The sequence below is a fragment of the Lampetra planeri genome, chromosome 50 (genome assembly GCF_965212315.1).
Source record: "Lampetra planeri chromosome 50, kcLamPlan1.2.h2, whole genome shotgun sequence".
Lineage (NCBI taxonomy): Eukaryota > Metazoa > Chordata > Hyperoartia > Petromyzontiformes > Petromyzontidae > Lampetra > Lampetra planeri.
This window is the reverse complement of record NC_136156.1, coordinates 8,300,951-8,318,104: the sequence shown is the minus strand read 5'-3', so window position 1 is coordinate 8,318,104 and position 17,154 is coordinate 8,300,951. Positions and strand designations below refer to the sequence as shown.

Here is a 17,154-nt window from a genome sequence, read left to right as displayed (position 1 = left end):
CCCGTCAAGAGAGAACTCGCGAGCGGTGCCATTGTCAACCCGGCGACTGGACACGACCAAGGTCTCCGGGGTGGAACAACTCACCGACCGGAAGGCACCGGACGGCGCGGCGAGGTTCGTTCCCACAACCCCCCGCGTGACTCGCATGGCGCGAGCGGAGGGTCCTCATCCGGTAGTGGATTGACAAAAAAGGCGTGCACGCGCGGTGTAAGGTCCAGAGACTCGTGGTCAAGCCGCCCGTTTGACCATCGACCAGGTTCCCCGTGACATCGCGAGTCATGGCCGTGGAAAACGTACAGTCCATTCTGCTGTAACGCGGGAGTTGTAGCGTTCCTGAAGAACAGCGAGTGATGGAAAAATCGCGTTATAATAAATAATATATAATATAGGGGTAAAGCACGGTCCACCATAACGCGTACGCAGGATGAACAAAGACTGAGGCACGTGCGGAGCATCTAGAAGCATCCAGCAGTATCCCACCTTGCGCGATGCCACGCCAAGGCAGCCGTAGGACTGCTTATTGCTACTCGCGCAACGTAGTTCCATTCACTAAAATCGTGTAACATCCAATTCCCATCGGCGTGATAAAAAAAAAGTGTTCCCTAATACATTCAACTCGTTACATCCAATTCGCGTTATGAAAACTACGCATTATAGGACGGACTGTACTTCCTCGTTCAAACGAGGATGGGGGGGCGACACTCTGCTGGTAGCCCTGAGCCAGTGCTGTAAATTCTACATTACTGTGCCAGCGGGGAGGGCAGTCTTTCCGCAGGAGAAGCAAACACCTGCAATTAAGACGAAGGTCACGCGGTCATTGCGGCCCACGTCTGACGAAGCGGCACCTCACCATCGCCCCCTTATGCCGCTAAAACCTTCAGCAGTTGCAGTGGGTATCTGATCTCCAGGACCTGCTCCGACAGTCTCACCACCACCACCGCCACCGCCACCGTCTGGCTTTAGGTCTTCTCTTCCTCGAGGTCTCGATAAGCTGCCCCCCCTCCACCCCACACACGTGTTTCACCCATCACAACCTTCACGCCCTCTTCCTCCTGATCACATCAACAGAGCTCTCCTACCGCGGTCTATTTCCGCACATGTGTGGCAATACGCCGCTAGCCAAAATGTTAACGAGATGCCCTGACTGCAGGAAGGGAGTAGGTGGTCTCCATCTACCTCCATTAGTCTACGATCTCCATAGGTAATCAAAACAAATCAATTGATACGGAGAACGTGACAAAATCAATGAGTAGACAATTCACCTCCTTCAAACATATGTCCCTGAATGTACAAATATAACAGGATTTTCACACATCCCATCAGCCACACAACCCATCAGTCACACAACCCATCAGTCACACGGCCCTCTTAGAGTACAATAATTTCAGCAGCATTGGTTCAACATTCAGTGTCTCATAAGCATTGGAGGCTCTCTTGATCCAATGCTGCCATCAAAGCCGCATGGCCGGTGTGCCCTCGAATCGTGCGCAGTCGCGTGTTCACGTTCCCAGCCGCGCCGCTTTGCGTTCACCCACGTCGCTTACCACGTCCCACCCTGCAATTCCCCCAGCGTGCCGTGCGCGCAAAACCGGCAGCAGCAGTAACGGCAGCAGCAGTAGCAGCCGGCGGCGACGACGACAAAGCCGCGAGCGGACGAACCTGCGTGGGGCTCCGCCGGGGTGCTCCCCAAGCCCAGCAGGTCGGCTTCCTGGCCCCACGACCTCGACGCTGACGCCGTGGCGTCCCGCCGGGCAGACCACACCGACTCCAGCGATTCGAGGTCCATGAGGTTGTCCGCGATGATGAGGGGTGCCGCAGCGGACGAGGCGGCACGTGAGGGTGCGGGAGGAGGAGGGGGGGGGCAGCCCAGGCCGAGCAGATCGGCCTCGGCCACCGCGCCGCACGCCATTTTTTGGCGGTACGGAGCCGCCCAGAGGAAGCCGTCGACGGGAGAAGCGCAGCTGTCCTGTTTGCGGACTGCGGACAGACGCACGCACGCACGCGGTTCCCATGCACAAGCGTACAGATATGTGCACGTGTACAGGCGTGCGTACGCACGTACGGATGTGCGTGCGCACGTAGAGACATGCACAGACGTGGACAAAGGTCCTTGTTGAATTTGTACTTCGTATTTATTTTTAGTGATTTGCTTACCTTTCCTATACTTTGCATTCCTATCAGTTTTTGTCTCCTTTGTTGTTGTAATTTTCTGACCCCATGCCCCGACTAGACATCTGTGAAAATGTGCGAGTCACCGACCTGCGATGGCTTTCACCGTCTCAGTTAAGAAGGTCTCCGTGTCGAGGTTCGCAGGCATCTCCAGTACGAGCTCCTCCCCTCCACTGCTGCAAGACACCTTCATCGTGTTCGCTACAAAGACAAGACAAAGATCCCCCGTATAGCCTTAACAGACTGTTGGGGCAAGTGCTGTGAGCGATTAGCACCCATGAAGGCCAGAACGGCACACAATGGGAGTGGGTGGCTAGCACAACACCCGGCTGACTTTGTCTCCCAAGTGAAAATGTTTACATATCACACGAAGTAATCATTTGAGGCAGAGTCGACCTAAGGGAGGCCCAGGACCGGTTCAGATAATCGGCACTGGTGTTGGTCATGAACGGGAATCGAACTCGGGCGGTCAGGTTCGTAGCGTAGCGCGCTAACCGCTACACTAACGCTCCGCAAGCACGCGCACGTACGCCCAGCGTCTGAGAGAGCCGTGACAGTATGTACAGTACGTATGTGGAATTTCTTTCTCACCATACATAGCCAACTGTGCTCATCAGCGGTGCGGGTTAACCCTTCCCCGTTCCAAGATGTCTGCAAATTGCACGGTGGGTCTCCCGTTCACCGCTAAAGCACAGAACACGCAAGCGGCTCAGCGTGAATTGTATTTAGAGGCATAGTAGCGCCGTTGTCTTTAAAGACATTGTTACTCGCCGCAGCGAACTGTAGCGACACGACCGTCGCACTTTACCACAACTGGAGTCTCGGTACCGATAGTTACTTAATTTTAAAAACTCATGACGTACACGTATGTCATCGGAACTGGAAAAGGTTAGCCACTGGGTCAGCGCTCCACCCCATCTCGTTACGAGTTCACGGTCAAACAAGGGGCGTGGAGACGCATCCTCAACGGGCTCTCAACAGGCACCACGGAGGCTAGGAGATGTCTTTAAAGACAACGGTGTTAACGACCTCGCCTGGTATACAGGAGGGCGTGGATTCGATCTCCACCCTGATGCCTGCTGTGTATTGGAGTTTGCGGTGTCTCTCTCACATCATCGTCACGGTGGTTAGGAAATGTTAACTACCTTGCCTGGTATACAGGAAGTCGAGGGTTCGATTCTGACCCTGACACCTGCTGTATATTTGGAGTTTGTGTGCTTTCCCCCCGTGGTCGTGTGTATTCTACTCAGGGTCCTCTGGTTTTTCCCTCCACATTTAGAATCAACATCACGTGTTTAGAGTATTTGGCTGCTATACATATCCATGTGATGATGATAAGCCACTTCGTTGAGCTATCATTTGTGGCCAGCTCGCTTCTGAAAAAGAACTACACAGCTTAGTGGGCCTCTTCTGGTAAGATAAAAATAGTTAATTTAATTAGTTTTTTATTTCGGTAGCCCGCTCCTCACTGGGCCGTCACAGCGACTCCCTGCCCGAGCGAGCACCGCGGCATTGGCGCTCATCTTCAACGTGCAACCCTGAGCCATTGGTGGAAGTTCCACGTTACTATGGCGAAGATGAATCCCACCGTTGTTGAATTTCCCACAAAGTGGTACTGGTTTTATTTACCCTTCAAGGGATGATGATTCGACGACAAACCAGGGTGTGAACTCGCAAACTTCCGATTGGAAGGTTGGCAGCTAGCTGGTCGATTTGTTTAAGATCCGATATCACGATTGTCTCGGATTCAATATCACGAAATACCACGATTGTCTGGGATTTGACATCATGATTGTCTAGAATCTGATATCACGATTGTCTAGGATATTATATCACGATTGTCCCATGCAGGTAGAACAGAACGTACGACTAACCTAAGCCCCGAAGGTAAAATAAGCAACAATATTGGTAATTTTATTATATTCTCCGCAACGACAACAATGACTAGGCTGCTATAAATTTCCACATGATGATAAGCCACTTAGTTGATCCATCATTTGTGGCCAAGTCGCTTCTGAAAAAGCGCTATATAGCTCAGTGGGCCTTATCTGGTAAAATTAGAAAGTTTAGTTAAAGAGATTATCTTGTGGGAGTCATATCTGCTCTATATCCACACGACCTCCGCACTACCCAATAGGTGAGCCACCCCACATCCACACGACCTTCGCATTACCCAATAGGCGGGCGACTACGCGTCCATACGCCCTCCGCGCTACTCAATAGGTGGGTGACCACACGTCCATACAACCTCCACGCTCCCCAATAGGTGGGCAACCACACGACCACACGACCTCCGCACTACCCATTAAGTGGGCGACCACACGTCCACACGACCTCCGCTTTACCCAATAGGGGGCAACCACACGTCCTCCGCTTTACCCAATTTGGTGGGTGACCACACGTCCACACGACTTCTGCGCTACCCAAATGCACAAGAGATACAGCGCCCGCGCGACACCCGCACCTGGTCTCCTCGCACCGCCACGGTGAGGGCGGGTCGCAGTTCTGAAGCTAGACACACGGATACCATGCTTGACATAACCCATCATCCCTCTGGGGTCGATACAGAGAGTACTGCTAAACAGTGGTTTTCCTACGGAGAGACTTGCCAGTGCCGTAGGGACGTGGAACTTCCACCACTGGCTCTGCCAGGAGATAAGCACTGATGCCTCAATGCTCATTCGAGTGGGAAATCGCTTTGGGCTTGACCAAGCTTGCATTGGCGAATAAATAACGCGTGTACGAGCTGCTGCACTGCGGGGGGCCTCATGGGGTCGTGGGCCACATGAAGTGAAGTTGTGGGCCGTGTCTGGCCCACCTTGTCGCAGGTTCCCCGTCCTACATGAGATGAACTGCTATGCAATGCGTCAATAGACAGACCACCTCTAGTTATGAGCAGGCCTGCTGTGAACAATTATCGACTGCGAGGGAAACCTAGGTTTAATTAATAATCACATATAAATTACAGGCCTTTGTCAATCCACCGCTGGATGAAGGCATCCCCATGCCGTGCCAGCTATGTGAGATGTTTAACCAACTATGGGAGATGTTTGACCAGCATGCTTCACTGTGCTGTTCAGAGCGGGCTGGTGGACGGAAGGGGAGCCAAGACCAGAACAGACATCACTCACTCGACGTGAATGGGAATCAACATCAGGTTGCTGGCTGCATCGTGCCATGCGCGTACCACTGTGCCACCACTCCCCATTCCCCGCCTCATCACAGGTTAAAATACAGAACATGTAAATGTGTATTAAAAACATAAAACAACACCAATTCCACACCTTCACACACGATTGAAACTTAAAGAGGAAAAAATATATTTTCAAGAGTATCAAGCGTTTATCACCAGGGTCACCACACACGTTGTGCACAAACTCTCGTTGTTCCTGTCATGACCCTCCGGACCCTCTCTTCGTGGGAACCCAGCGACTGCTGGGACAAGTCCCTGCAAAGCCGACTCAGTAAAAGCTCTTTGTTTGTTAATTCTCATTTGCAAAGTAGAAGCCTCGGGGCCTATAACACCGAGCGTCAGCCACAAGAGAAGTTACCTCTGTCAAAAATACCTGCCCAGGCACTCCTTGCCAGGCCTTGCTCCTCGCTAGGCCTTGCCCCTCGCTCGGCTTTGCTCCTCGCTAGGCTTTGCTCCTTGCCAGGCCTTGCCCCTTGTTAAGCCTTGCCCCGTGCTCGGCCTTGCCCCTTGCCTGGCCTTGATCCTTGCTTGTCCTTGCTCCTTGCTAGGCCTTGCTTCTTGCTAGGCCTTGTAGGCCAGAAACTACAGGGCCTACTGAGAGCGGAATACTCACAAGAGCCTATTTATTGTCACGTGTTTGCCCAGGAGTCATTGTTAATGAGCATTTTTTCATGCGAGAGAAACCTGGAGTGCCTAGAGAAACCCCACACATTCAAGAGGATAACCCTCACAGGTTCGCACAGCCTGGCTGTTTGTAAAAAAATAAAAGTATCCTACTCGCGAACGGGGATAACAATGCTGCAAAACAACCGAGAATCACAGCATACGGCAGCAGTGGTGGCTGGTAATGAGAAAGCAGGCCTAGTGGAAAATGTGAAACTAATCAAGCTATAAAAGTACATTTCAATTGATAAGTTTTAAGTATTTTTTTTTTATTACAAGTTCACTTTCAACATCCTTTGAGATGGAGCATCTCAATGGTGGCCACACATAGCAAACAGGCGGTGACACGTGTCCACACCTCCATTATACACACCTATACAAACTCATACATACACATGTACATAGCAAACAGGCGGTTACACGTGTACACACAAAGATCCCCGTGTAGCCTTAAGAATTGGGGTCAGTGCTGTGAGCAAGCACCTATTACGGCTGGCATGGCAAATGAGGGGTTGGGTGGCCAGCACCACGCCTGGCCACCTTTGTCTCCTGAGTGGCGATGTTTACACATCGTAACAGGTACTCATTTGAGGTTGATTCGACCTAGGGGAGGCTCAAGACCGGTTCAGATAATCGTCACACTGGTGTTGGCTGTGAGCGTGAATCGAACTCGGGGTACCGGATTTTGGAGCTCAGCGCGCTCACCACAGCCCCCCACACACACGCAAGACAGCACGTTACGACACGTATATACACGCAATGTATATCTATCACTTATACAGTGCGCATTTACACAGTAAGCATTTATAGAGTGACTATCACACCCAATCAAACACATGAGTAACAAGTAACACACACAAAAACACATTAGCCCATAACAGTGGCCTTCAAAAAATGTGCGACGGTTCAGGCGATGGTCCTTCTTCACAGCACAGAGGCTAAAGTGGTCGTCTCACAAAGTCAAAGATCCCCCATATAGCTTTACAGACTGTTGAGCCAAGTGCTATTAGCAAGCACTTATAAGGCCGGCACGACACACGAGGAAGTGGCTGGCCGGCACCACACCCAGCCGCCTTTGTCTCACCAGTGGCGATGGTTACACATCACACCAAGTACTCATTTGAGGCTGAGTAAACCTAGGAGAGGCCCAGGACCGGTTCAGATGTTGGCCGTGAGCGGGAATCAAACTAGGGTTGCCGGGTTCGTAGCGCTAACTGCTACACCACTGATACCCACCGCCTTGTCACACATACAACTGCAACAGTTAGAAACCTTGCGCAATTGTGTTTTAATTGCCTATGCCACAGTGGTGCACCTCCGAGTAGCACGGTTGGCTATGTACGGTGCGCGTGCCTTCCTGCTGCCCATTACGGTCACATTCAGTTGGGATCTCGTTGGAGGGGATTCGCAACACACGATATGTGTTCCATTCTTCTCAATTAAAACACTCCAGTCATGACGTTCCGCTGATACGTACGTACCTCTATTCGTCCGTGGTCCAGTCTCTTCTGCAAAAAAACAACATCAGTGTTCAGCCATCGGGAAAATCTCTTCATCTATCATAATCATAAGCGATCAATCAGTTAATTAACCACTCGTTTTGTCAACCCACTCCTGGATGATGAAGGCCTCCCCCACACACCAGTCACAGAGGGGTGATTGGCCATACTTCACCACGCTGGTCAGTGTGGGATGAAGGGGGTTGGGCAGCCAGGAACCGATTCAGATATAACATTCGCCACTGATGTTAGCCGGAGCCATGGTGGCGAGATTTTAACTACCTCGCCCGGTATACAGGAGGTTGTGGGTTCAATCCCGACCCTAACGACTGTATATTTGGAGCTTTAAATCAAAATGTATATTTGGAGTTTGCATGTCTCTCTCTTGCTGTGGTCGCATGGATTTTTCTCCGTGTCCTGCGGTTTTTCCATTCACATTTAGAATCAACACGCGTTTAGAGTATTTGGCTGCTATACATTGCCACATAAGCCGCTTCGTTGAGCTATAATTTGTGGCCAGGTCGCTTCCAAAAATTAACTATATAGCTCAGTGGGCCTTACCTGGTAAAATAAAAAATAGCTCCGTAGCGAAGTGCGTGGGAATATCCCAAGTGTACAAGGGGATTTAAAAGGGTGTTCACGTCTTACTCCTTAAAACGTATATGGGGACAGTGCTCCTCTGAGCTATTGGTGGAAATTCCACGTTCCCATAGTAGGGACTGCTATCTGTTGAACAACCAACTCGTCAAAGAGTAGTGCCGATTTTTATTGACCCCAGATGTATGATGTGACACGTCAACCCCAAACCGGGATGTGAAATCAACCAAGTTGACCAGAGGGTCACGTGGGCAACAGCTCTCAACAATCAGAACAGTTAGGCCGGCACCCTGCTCCCTGTGCTGCTATCTAATCTACACACGCCTGCGCAGACAGTACAGCGACAAAGACCCCCCGTGTAGCCTTTAACAGACTGTTGGGCCAATTGCTGTTAGCGAATAACACCTATGAAGGCCGGCACGGCACACGATCGGGTGGGTGGCCAGCACCATGCCCGGCCGCCTTTGTCTCCCCAGTGTTGCTGTTTAGACACTGAACCAGTTACTCATGTGGTGGAGTCGACTTAGGAGAGTCCCAGTACCGGTTGAGATAGCCGTCTCTGGCAATGCCCGCGAGCGTGAATTGAACTCGGGCCGTAAGCGGGTTCGTAGCGCAGCGTGCTAACCGCTGCACGCTGATCCCCAGTGCACGGACACAATACACAAGACACGCACGCACACCGCCACCACCAAACAGAACATTTGCTCGCACACGCAGAATTACACACAGCACATCGTCTGCGCGAATGCTTAAGAAGCGCGGTCACTGGCGCTTTGCGAGTAGAAGCGACGGCGGGTAGACCGAGCCAAAACCTCACCAGCGGAGAGCGAGAAGGAGCCGTCGACCGGCATCAGCCACTCCAGTCGGAGCGCCTTGCTCCCCGGCAATGTGTGGTTGAGCGAGTAGACGAAGAGCCTGCGACAAACGGCGGGTGGCACGCCGTGATGCTACAGGCAGCGGCAGCACAGCAGCGGCGACACATGTACCTAATGCCAGCGAGGGTTCTGTGTTCGACTCCCGGCTCGGGTGTGACGTGTGGAGTTTGTACGTTCCCTTCCCCCTGATCTGCGTGGGTTTGTTTCACCCCCGGGTTCTCTGGTTTCCTCCCATAGCTAAAAAAATACCACACAATGTAACCGGCGTTGACCATAACATCGCAATGCTAAAATTCATACAAATTACTCAACTGGGAGTCTTAAGACTCAGTGAAGCTTTCCTGGGCAACAAAGCACCTCCGATAAGCACGGGTGACAGTCCAAAAGAAATTCAACATACATACACACAAGCGTACTAATAAAGCCAAACTAACAATTTGTAAATCATCATAATCAGCAGGCAGCCATAATTAACCCACCGCTGGATGGAAGCCTCCCCTAAAGAAGGTGACACACGGTGACACGGCAAGACACGGGTGGTAGCTGGTGGCGCGGTGTCAGAACTCACGCGTGCTTGTCCCCGGAGCACACCAGGGCGCACACGTGGGAGTCCTGCCCGCGGAGCTTGGAGGCCTTGGTTGCGTGCGCAAACATTAAGGAGCACACAGCATCCCTCACCAAAGACGAAGATCACGCCCCCCCACCCCGTGTAGCCGTAACAGACTGCTGGGGCAAGTGCTGTTAGCGAGCACCTATGAAGGTCAGCACGGCGCACGAGGGAGTGGGTGGGTGGCCAACACCACGCCCCGCTGCCTTTGTCTCCCCAGAAGCGATGTTTGCACATCGCACCAGGTCCTCATTTGAGGCTGCGTCGACCTAGGGGAGGCCCATGACCGTGAGCGGGAATCGAATTCGGGTCTCTGGGTTCGCAGCACAGCGCTAACCGCAACTCGACCGCTCCCCACACACCACCACCACCACGACCAGCAGCACCGCAATCACTCCCCACACCACCACCACGACCTGCAGCACCGCAATCACTCCCCACACCACCACCAACACCACCACGACCTGCAGCACCGCAATCACTCCCCACACCACCACCAACACCACCACGACCTGCAGCACCGCAATCACTCCCCACACCACCACCACGACCTGCAGCACCGCAATCACTCCCCACACCACCACCACGACCTGCAGCACCGCAATCACTCCCCACACCACCACCACGACCTGCAGCACCGCAATCGCTCCCCACACCACCACCACGACCTGTAGCACCGCAATCGCTCCCCACACCACCACCACGACCTGTAGCACCGCAATCACTCCCCACACCACCACCACGACCTGCAGCACCGCAATCACTCCCCACACCACCACCAACACCACCACGACCTGCAGCACCACAATCACTCCCCCACACCACGACCTGCAGCACCACAATCACTCCCCACACCACCACCACCACCACGACCTGCAGCACCGCAATCACTCCCCACACCACCACCAACACCACCACGACCTGCAGCACCACAATCACTCCCCACACCACGACCTGCAGCACCACAATCACTCCCCACACCACCACCACCACCACGACCTGCAGCACCGCAATCACTCCCCACACCACCACCACCACCACGACCTGCAGCACCACAATCACTCCCCACACCACCACCACCACCACGACCTGCAGCACCGCAATCACTCCCCACACCACCACCACCACCACGACCTGCAGCACCACAATCACTCCCCACACCACCACCACGACCTGCAGCACCACAATCACTCCCCACACCACCACCACCACCACGACCTGCAGCACCACAATCACTCCCCACACCACCACCACCACCACGACCTGCAGCACCGCAATCACTCCCCACACCACCACCAACACCACCACGACCTGCAGCACCGCAATCACTCCCCACACCACCACCACGACCTGCAGCACCGCAATCACTCCCCACACCACCACCACGACCTGCAGCACCGCAATCACTCCCCACACCACCACCACGACCTGCAGCACCGCAATCACTCCCCACACCACCACCACGACCTGCAGCACCGCAATCACTCCCCACACCACCACCACGACCTGTAGCACCGCAATCACTCCCCACACCACCACCACGACCTGCAGCACCGCAATCACTCCCCACACCACCACCAACACCACCACGACCTGCAGCACCACAATCACTCCCCACACCACGACCTGCAGCACCACAATCACTCCCCACACCACCACCACCACCACGACCTGCAGCACCGCAATCACTCCCCACACCACCACCAACACCACCACGACCTGCAGCACCACAATCACTCCCCACACCACGACCTGCAGCACCACAATCACTCCCCACACCACCACCACCACCACGACCTGCAGCACCGCAATCACTCCCCACACCACCACCACCACCACGACCTGCAGCACCACAATCACTCCCCACACCACCACCACGACCTGCAGCACCACAATCACTCCCCACACCACCACCACCACCACCACGACCTGCAGCACCGCAATCACTCCCCACACCACCACCACCACCACGACCTGCAGCACCACAATCACTCCCCACACCACCACCACCACCACGACCTGCAGCACCGCAATCACTCCCCACACCACCACCACGACCTGCAGCACCGCAATCACTCCCCACACCACCACCAACACCACCACGACCTGCAGCACCACAATCACTCCCCACACCACCACCACGACCTGCAGCACCGCAATCACTCCCCACACCACCACCACGACCTGCAGCACCACAATCACTCCCCACACCACCACCACGACCTGCAGCACCGCAATCACTCCCCACACCACCACCAACACCACCACGACCTGCAGCACCACAATCACTCCCCACACCACGACCTGCAGCACCGCAATCACTCCCCACACCACCACCACCACCACGACCTGCAGCACCACAATCACTCCCCACACCACCACCACCACCACGACCTGCAGCACCGCAATCACTCCCCACACCACCACCACGACCTGCAGCACCACAATCACTCCCCACACCACCACCACCACGACCTGCAGCACCGCAATCACTCCCCACACCACCACCACGACCTGCAGCACCACAATCACTCCCCACACCACCACCACAATCACTCCCCACACCACCACCACCACGACCTGCAGCACCGCAATCACTCCCCACGCCGCCACCACCAACACCGACTGCCACCACCTTAACGTTGCACAGCGGCAGCCCATTTAATCAATCCACTGCTAGAGGAGGGCCTCCAATCCTCAACTAAACTAATTTGTGTATTTAACCAGGTAAGGCCCCCTTGAGCTATGCAGCGCTTTTTCAGATGCGACCTGGCTGCACAAATGATAGCTTAACGAAGAGGGTTATCATCATGTGGACATTTATAGCAGCCAATTACTCTAAATGCGTGAAGTTGATTCTAAACGTGGAGGGAAAAACGAAGAATAATCCACGCGACGACAGGGAGTCAGGGTCGGGATCAAACCCACGCCCTCCTGTCTACCAGGCGAGGTAGTTAACATCTCCTGGCCACCGCTGCGCCCTGCCAGATGAGGGCCCTCCAATCCACTGCTGGACGACGGTTTCCCCGCACCTTGCGGGACGTCGGGGTCGTTTGACCATACTTCACCGCGTGGGTCAGTGCGGGCTGGTGAAGGTGCGCGGTGGGGCAGAATGAAGGGATGCTGCTACTGCGCTGCCCTCGACTGCCCGCCACAGAGCCTATAACACCTGTCTGTCGAGCATCGCGGTGGCCCATCCAAGCACCGTCCAGGCTCAACCGGCTTAGCTTCCGAGCTCTATCGAGATCGGGCGCATTCCGGCGTTACCCATCATCGAGTGTCATGCACTTCCTGCTGGAGGCCAGCCAACCGAAACGTCGAGATGTCACTCATTCTCTCTGCGAGCGCAACAATAATATCACTTTCCTCTTGGCCTGCACTGCCATGGAGCCTGTTACCCCAGGGTAACCTAATCAGGGCAAGCCACCAATGTTGTTAACCTTGTGGTGGTTAAACCGTTGTAGCCTACGGGCTTAACGCCGAGGTAACCTCACGGGGTAACCTGTCACAGTAGCCAGTGTACATGTGGCCAGGATAGCCTATCAGGGCACAACTCGTTATATAATGTCAAGCGGAGCCCGCGAAGTTACCCCAGAGCAGTCCACGTGGGGTGCGAACCCGTGTGGGTGTTAACACGAAGTGTCAGGGTAATGAGGTTAAGCCGCATCGGGATAACTTCCGTGTACTCGACATCATGCCCAGATCACCGTTACCTCGTTACCCCTGTCAAGGCCATCAAGGCTATCATGATCTGTATTGATCCCTGGAGGAATCCGATGAGCTATGAAGCTCTTTGTTGTTTCACGGATGTCCAATTTGGGGGCGCGTCAGCAAGTTACAACAACAAACACCCCGGGTAAGCCCGTGGTAACCCGTGGCCGCGGTTGCCACGGGTTACCAGGGGGTAACTTGTGTTGCCCTCGGTTTCCAGGGGTAACCGGCGTTGCCCTGGGTTACCCCGGCGGGTCAACCCCGCCGCGCGTCGTGCTGGAAGGATATGGCGAGGCACCGCGCCGCTCCGCTCAGCGTCGCCTTCACGAGCTCCATCGCGGCTCCCTGCCGCGCTGCCTCCACCCCACCCCGGCAGCAGCAGCAGGAGCAGCAGCAGCAGGAGGGGAGAGGAGCAGCAGGAGGAGGAGAAAGGAGGAGAGAGGAGAGAGGTTGAGTCGAGAGGAGAGAGATTGGAGCCTCTTGTCCGCTTCTCTCTCTCTCCCTGCGGGGACTCCGCTCCGCTCTTCCTGGGGGTGCCCCGTGACGTCGCGGGGGCGGGGCGAGAGGAGGAGGGGCGGGGCGAGTGGCTTCAGGGGCGGGGCGAGTGGGGGGTAAGGAGGGGTGAGGTGTGGGGGGTGAGGTGTGGGGGGTGAGGAGGGGTAAGGGGTGGGGGGTGAGGAGGGGTGGGGGTGAGGTGTGGGGGGTGAGGAGGGGTGAGGGGTAGGGGGTGAGGTGTGGGAGGGTGAGGTGTGGGGGGTGAGGAGTGGGAGGGTGAGGGGGGTGAGGAGGTCTGGTGAGTGAGGAGCAGGTGAGTGAGGTTGAGTGACGAAGGTGGAGAGTTAAAATGTGGGATTGGGTGAGGTGAACTGATGGGTGAGGAGAGGCTGGTGAGGAGCAGTGAGGAATGGTGAGGTGTGGTGAGGTGTTGCTCTGCCTCCATTCTATCGGGGCCGTCCATAAATGACGTCACGCACCTAGGGGGGGAGGGGGGTCAGACATTTGTGGCGATGTGTGACGAGGGGGGGAGGGTTTGAGAAATGTGACGTCACATAAAAATGCGCAACTTTAAATAAATTTCAACAACACGTTCTAATTAATTAAATAGACTTGTTATAACAACACTAATTAGGATTAATTTTCATTATTAACTATTTGATTATTTATATTTACTAAGGTCACCTTTTATTAATTCCATGAAGGAGCATTTTGCTTCTCAGCTTTCCAACGCCTCCTGTTTAGTAAATGTTTTCTCCTACAACATCAGAGTGCATTGCCACATTAAATACGCACTACCATGACAATAGTTTAAAGTGATTTGAAGCATGTTTTATTTTCAAAATGGAAATATGGTTTTAGGGGGGGGCAGAGTTTCGTGACGTGATATTTGAGGGGGGGTCTGACTTTTTGTGACGCCGTGTGACGAGAGGGGGAGGGTCAAAAAACGGCCAAGATCGCGTGACGTCATTTATGGACGGCCCCATACTCTACAAAGACAAAGATCCCCCGTATAGCCTGTAACAGACTGTTAGGGCAAGTGATGTTTGCAAGCACCTATGAAGGCCGGCACGGCACACGAGGTGTTTGGTGGTCAGAACCACGCCCGAGCGCCTTTGTCTCCTCCGTGGCGATGTTACCACACTGCACCAGGTCCTCATTTGAGGCTGAGTCGACCTAGGTGAGGCCCAAGAACTCGTTGTCGCCGGGTTCGTAGCGCTAAATTCACGACGGTGTTGAGCGTCTTACATCAGCGCGCCCTTCCTTGCTGTAACCTTCCAAGCGGAGAGACGAGGTCACGCCTACGTGGGGGCTATCCTGTTGGGGTGGAGGAGGCCGGTAACACATTCGCCGCACGCCTACAAATGTTAACGATGTTGTGCGTGACCCCCCACCCCGTGCACGATCGCAGGCGCTACGAATTCAACGACGCGGCGGCCGCGGCCGACCGTGCGAGCTGCCGCGGGGTCAAGAGGCTGGGCACGGAGAGGTGGCTCAAGATCGGCGGTATTTATTAGCAGAGGTGGGACAAAGTCATTGTTATGCAAGTCCAAGTCGAGTCGCAAGTCATCAAATTCATGACTCGAGTCTGACTCGAGTCCAAGTCACATGACTCGAGTCCACATCTCATAGGTGGGACAAAGTCATTGTTATGCAAGTCCAAGTCGAGTCGCAAGTCATCAAATTCATGACTCGAGTCTGACTCGAGTCCAAGTCACATGACTCGAGCCCACACCTCTGTTTATTAGTATTGTTGTTGTTCTTCACGCTGCGATCTCAACACGCGCTACATGTGCAGTCACGGTGCCGTACAGTACGTGTGTGTGTGTACGCATACCTGTCAACCCATACGGTTTACCCCGTAGTTCGTGTGCAGGAATAATTGAGTTTTCAGGTCCATACGGCGTACAGCCGTTTCAATATGGGCAATATATTATTTTTGTCTATATATGTGTGTTTCTCCCTCGTGATGGGACTTTGTAGGATGAACGGTGAGAATTATAACGGCACGGGGTGACCAATAAGGTCTGAATTGGTGTGTAATAAGGTGGGGGCACTGATAAGGGGTTGACAGGCATGTAATTACAGGTACGTGTACGGGAGGCATTGCACCACGCGTCGACAGGTCCGGTGACATTCGGCCTCCTACGTCCCGCCCGCTCAGTGGCACTCCAACAGGTCTCGTGAAAAAAGCGACAAACCTCTCGACCCCCTTGTTACTCCGAACGCCGCCGACGCCGCACAGAACACCACCAACACCTACGCCGAGCGGGCAATGTCTGCAACAACGCACTATTTGTGTACAGCATAATATGTACATAAAATCATAGATTACCTGCGATAAATATTGCAGTTAACACCTAACACCTCGCGGGTTTGCCACTCCCGTGCACGCTGCCGTTCCACCCTGCTGCACCAGCGTGCCCTAAAGAGGCCATTGTTGGCACTCGGTCAAGGGTCGGCAGTTTTGATATTAACCTCCGCCGAGGGTCGGAAACCAAAAAATAACGAGAGCCATTTTCTTCAAATTCGGTTGCATACGAGACGGTGATTCCCCTAAATCAGGGGTGGGGAACATTTTTTCTGCCATGGGCCATTTGGATATTTATAACATCATTCGCGGGCCATACAAAATTATCAACGTTATATTTGGTCAAACATTTAATTAACTCGCCCCTAATGTGATGGCTGGAACTGCTTCTCTTTGGCGAGGCGTGTGATGTTAGCTGGTGTTGATGATGTTGCTACTCGCAACTGCTTTTCCAGGTTTGCTCCTAGATTCTAGATTTGAAGCTTTCGTGACTGCAAGGATTCATACTCTTAGGTTTTTTCGGTAAAGTCACGTAGGTATAAATAAATAATCAATAATACATAATAAAATGATAGAAATAATAATAGAAATAAAATAATAAATCACGACGTTTCTGGCGCAACACAAACGTCCATCATTAGGTGGGACAACCACAGCAAGAAACAAATGCTGAAGTGGGCAAATGAGCTGCTGTAACAAGGGGCTATATAGGTAAGAGACGGGGAAGGAGCCAGGGAGGAGAGATAGAGGGGGGGAGTGGGCGGGGCTGGGAGTGGGAGGAGGAAGACACTGGAGATGCGGGTATGAAGGGGGCTTTTGGCTGAGTTTAGGGGAGTTTTGGCTGAGTTTAGGGGGGTTTTGGCTGAGTTTAGGGGGGTTTTGGCTGAGTTTAGGGGAGTTTTGGCTGAGTTTAGGGGGGTTTTGGCTGGGTTTAGGGGGGTTTTGGCTGAGTTTAGGGGGGTTTTGGCTGAGTTTAGGGGGGTCAGCCAAAAACTCCCCTAAACTCTGCTAAAACCCCCCTAAACTCAGCCAAA

The 17,154-nt window shown here is 53.7% G+C and overlaps 1 protein-coding gene across 1 annotated transcript in view; it reads right to left on the bottom strand.

The window, feature by feature from the left end:
• The window catches only part of LOC144734210 (inositol polyphosphate 5-phosphatase OCRL-like), a 53,082-nt gene extending 43,068 nt beyond the window's left edge, over window positions 1–10,014 (bottom strand). The window contains exons 1-5 of the mRNA XM_078616313.1: window positions 9,565–10,014; window positions 8,939–9,036; window positions 7,507–7,533; window positions 2,260–2,370; window positions 1,660–1,977 (exon numbers count right to left, since the gene is read on the bottom strand). Of these exons, the coding sequence (XP_078472439.1) occupies window positions 1,660–1,977; window positions 2,260–2,370; window positions 7,507–7,533; window positions 8,939–9,036; window positions 9,565–9,650 (640 nt within the window). The 5' untranslated portion in view covers window positions 9,651–10,014. The remainder of the gene's footprint in view (window positions 1–1,659; window positions 1,978–2,259; window positions 2,371–7,506; window positions 7,534–8,938; window positions 9,037–9,564) is intronic.
• Between the last annotated feature and the right edge of the window lie 7,140 nt (window positions 10,015–17,154).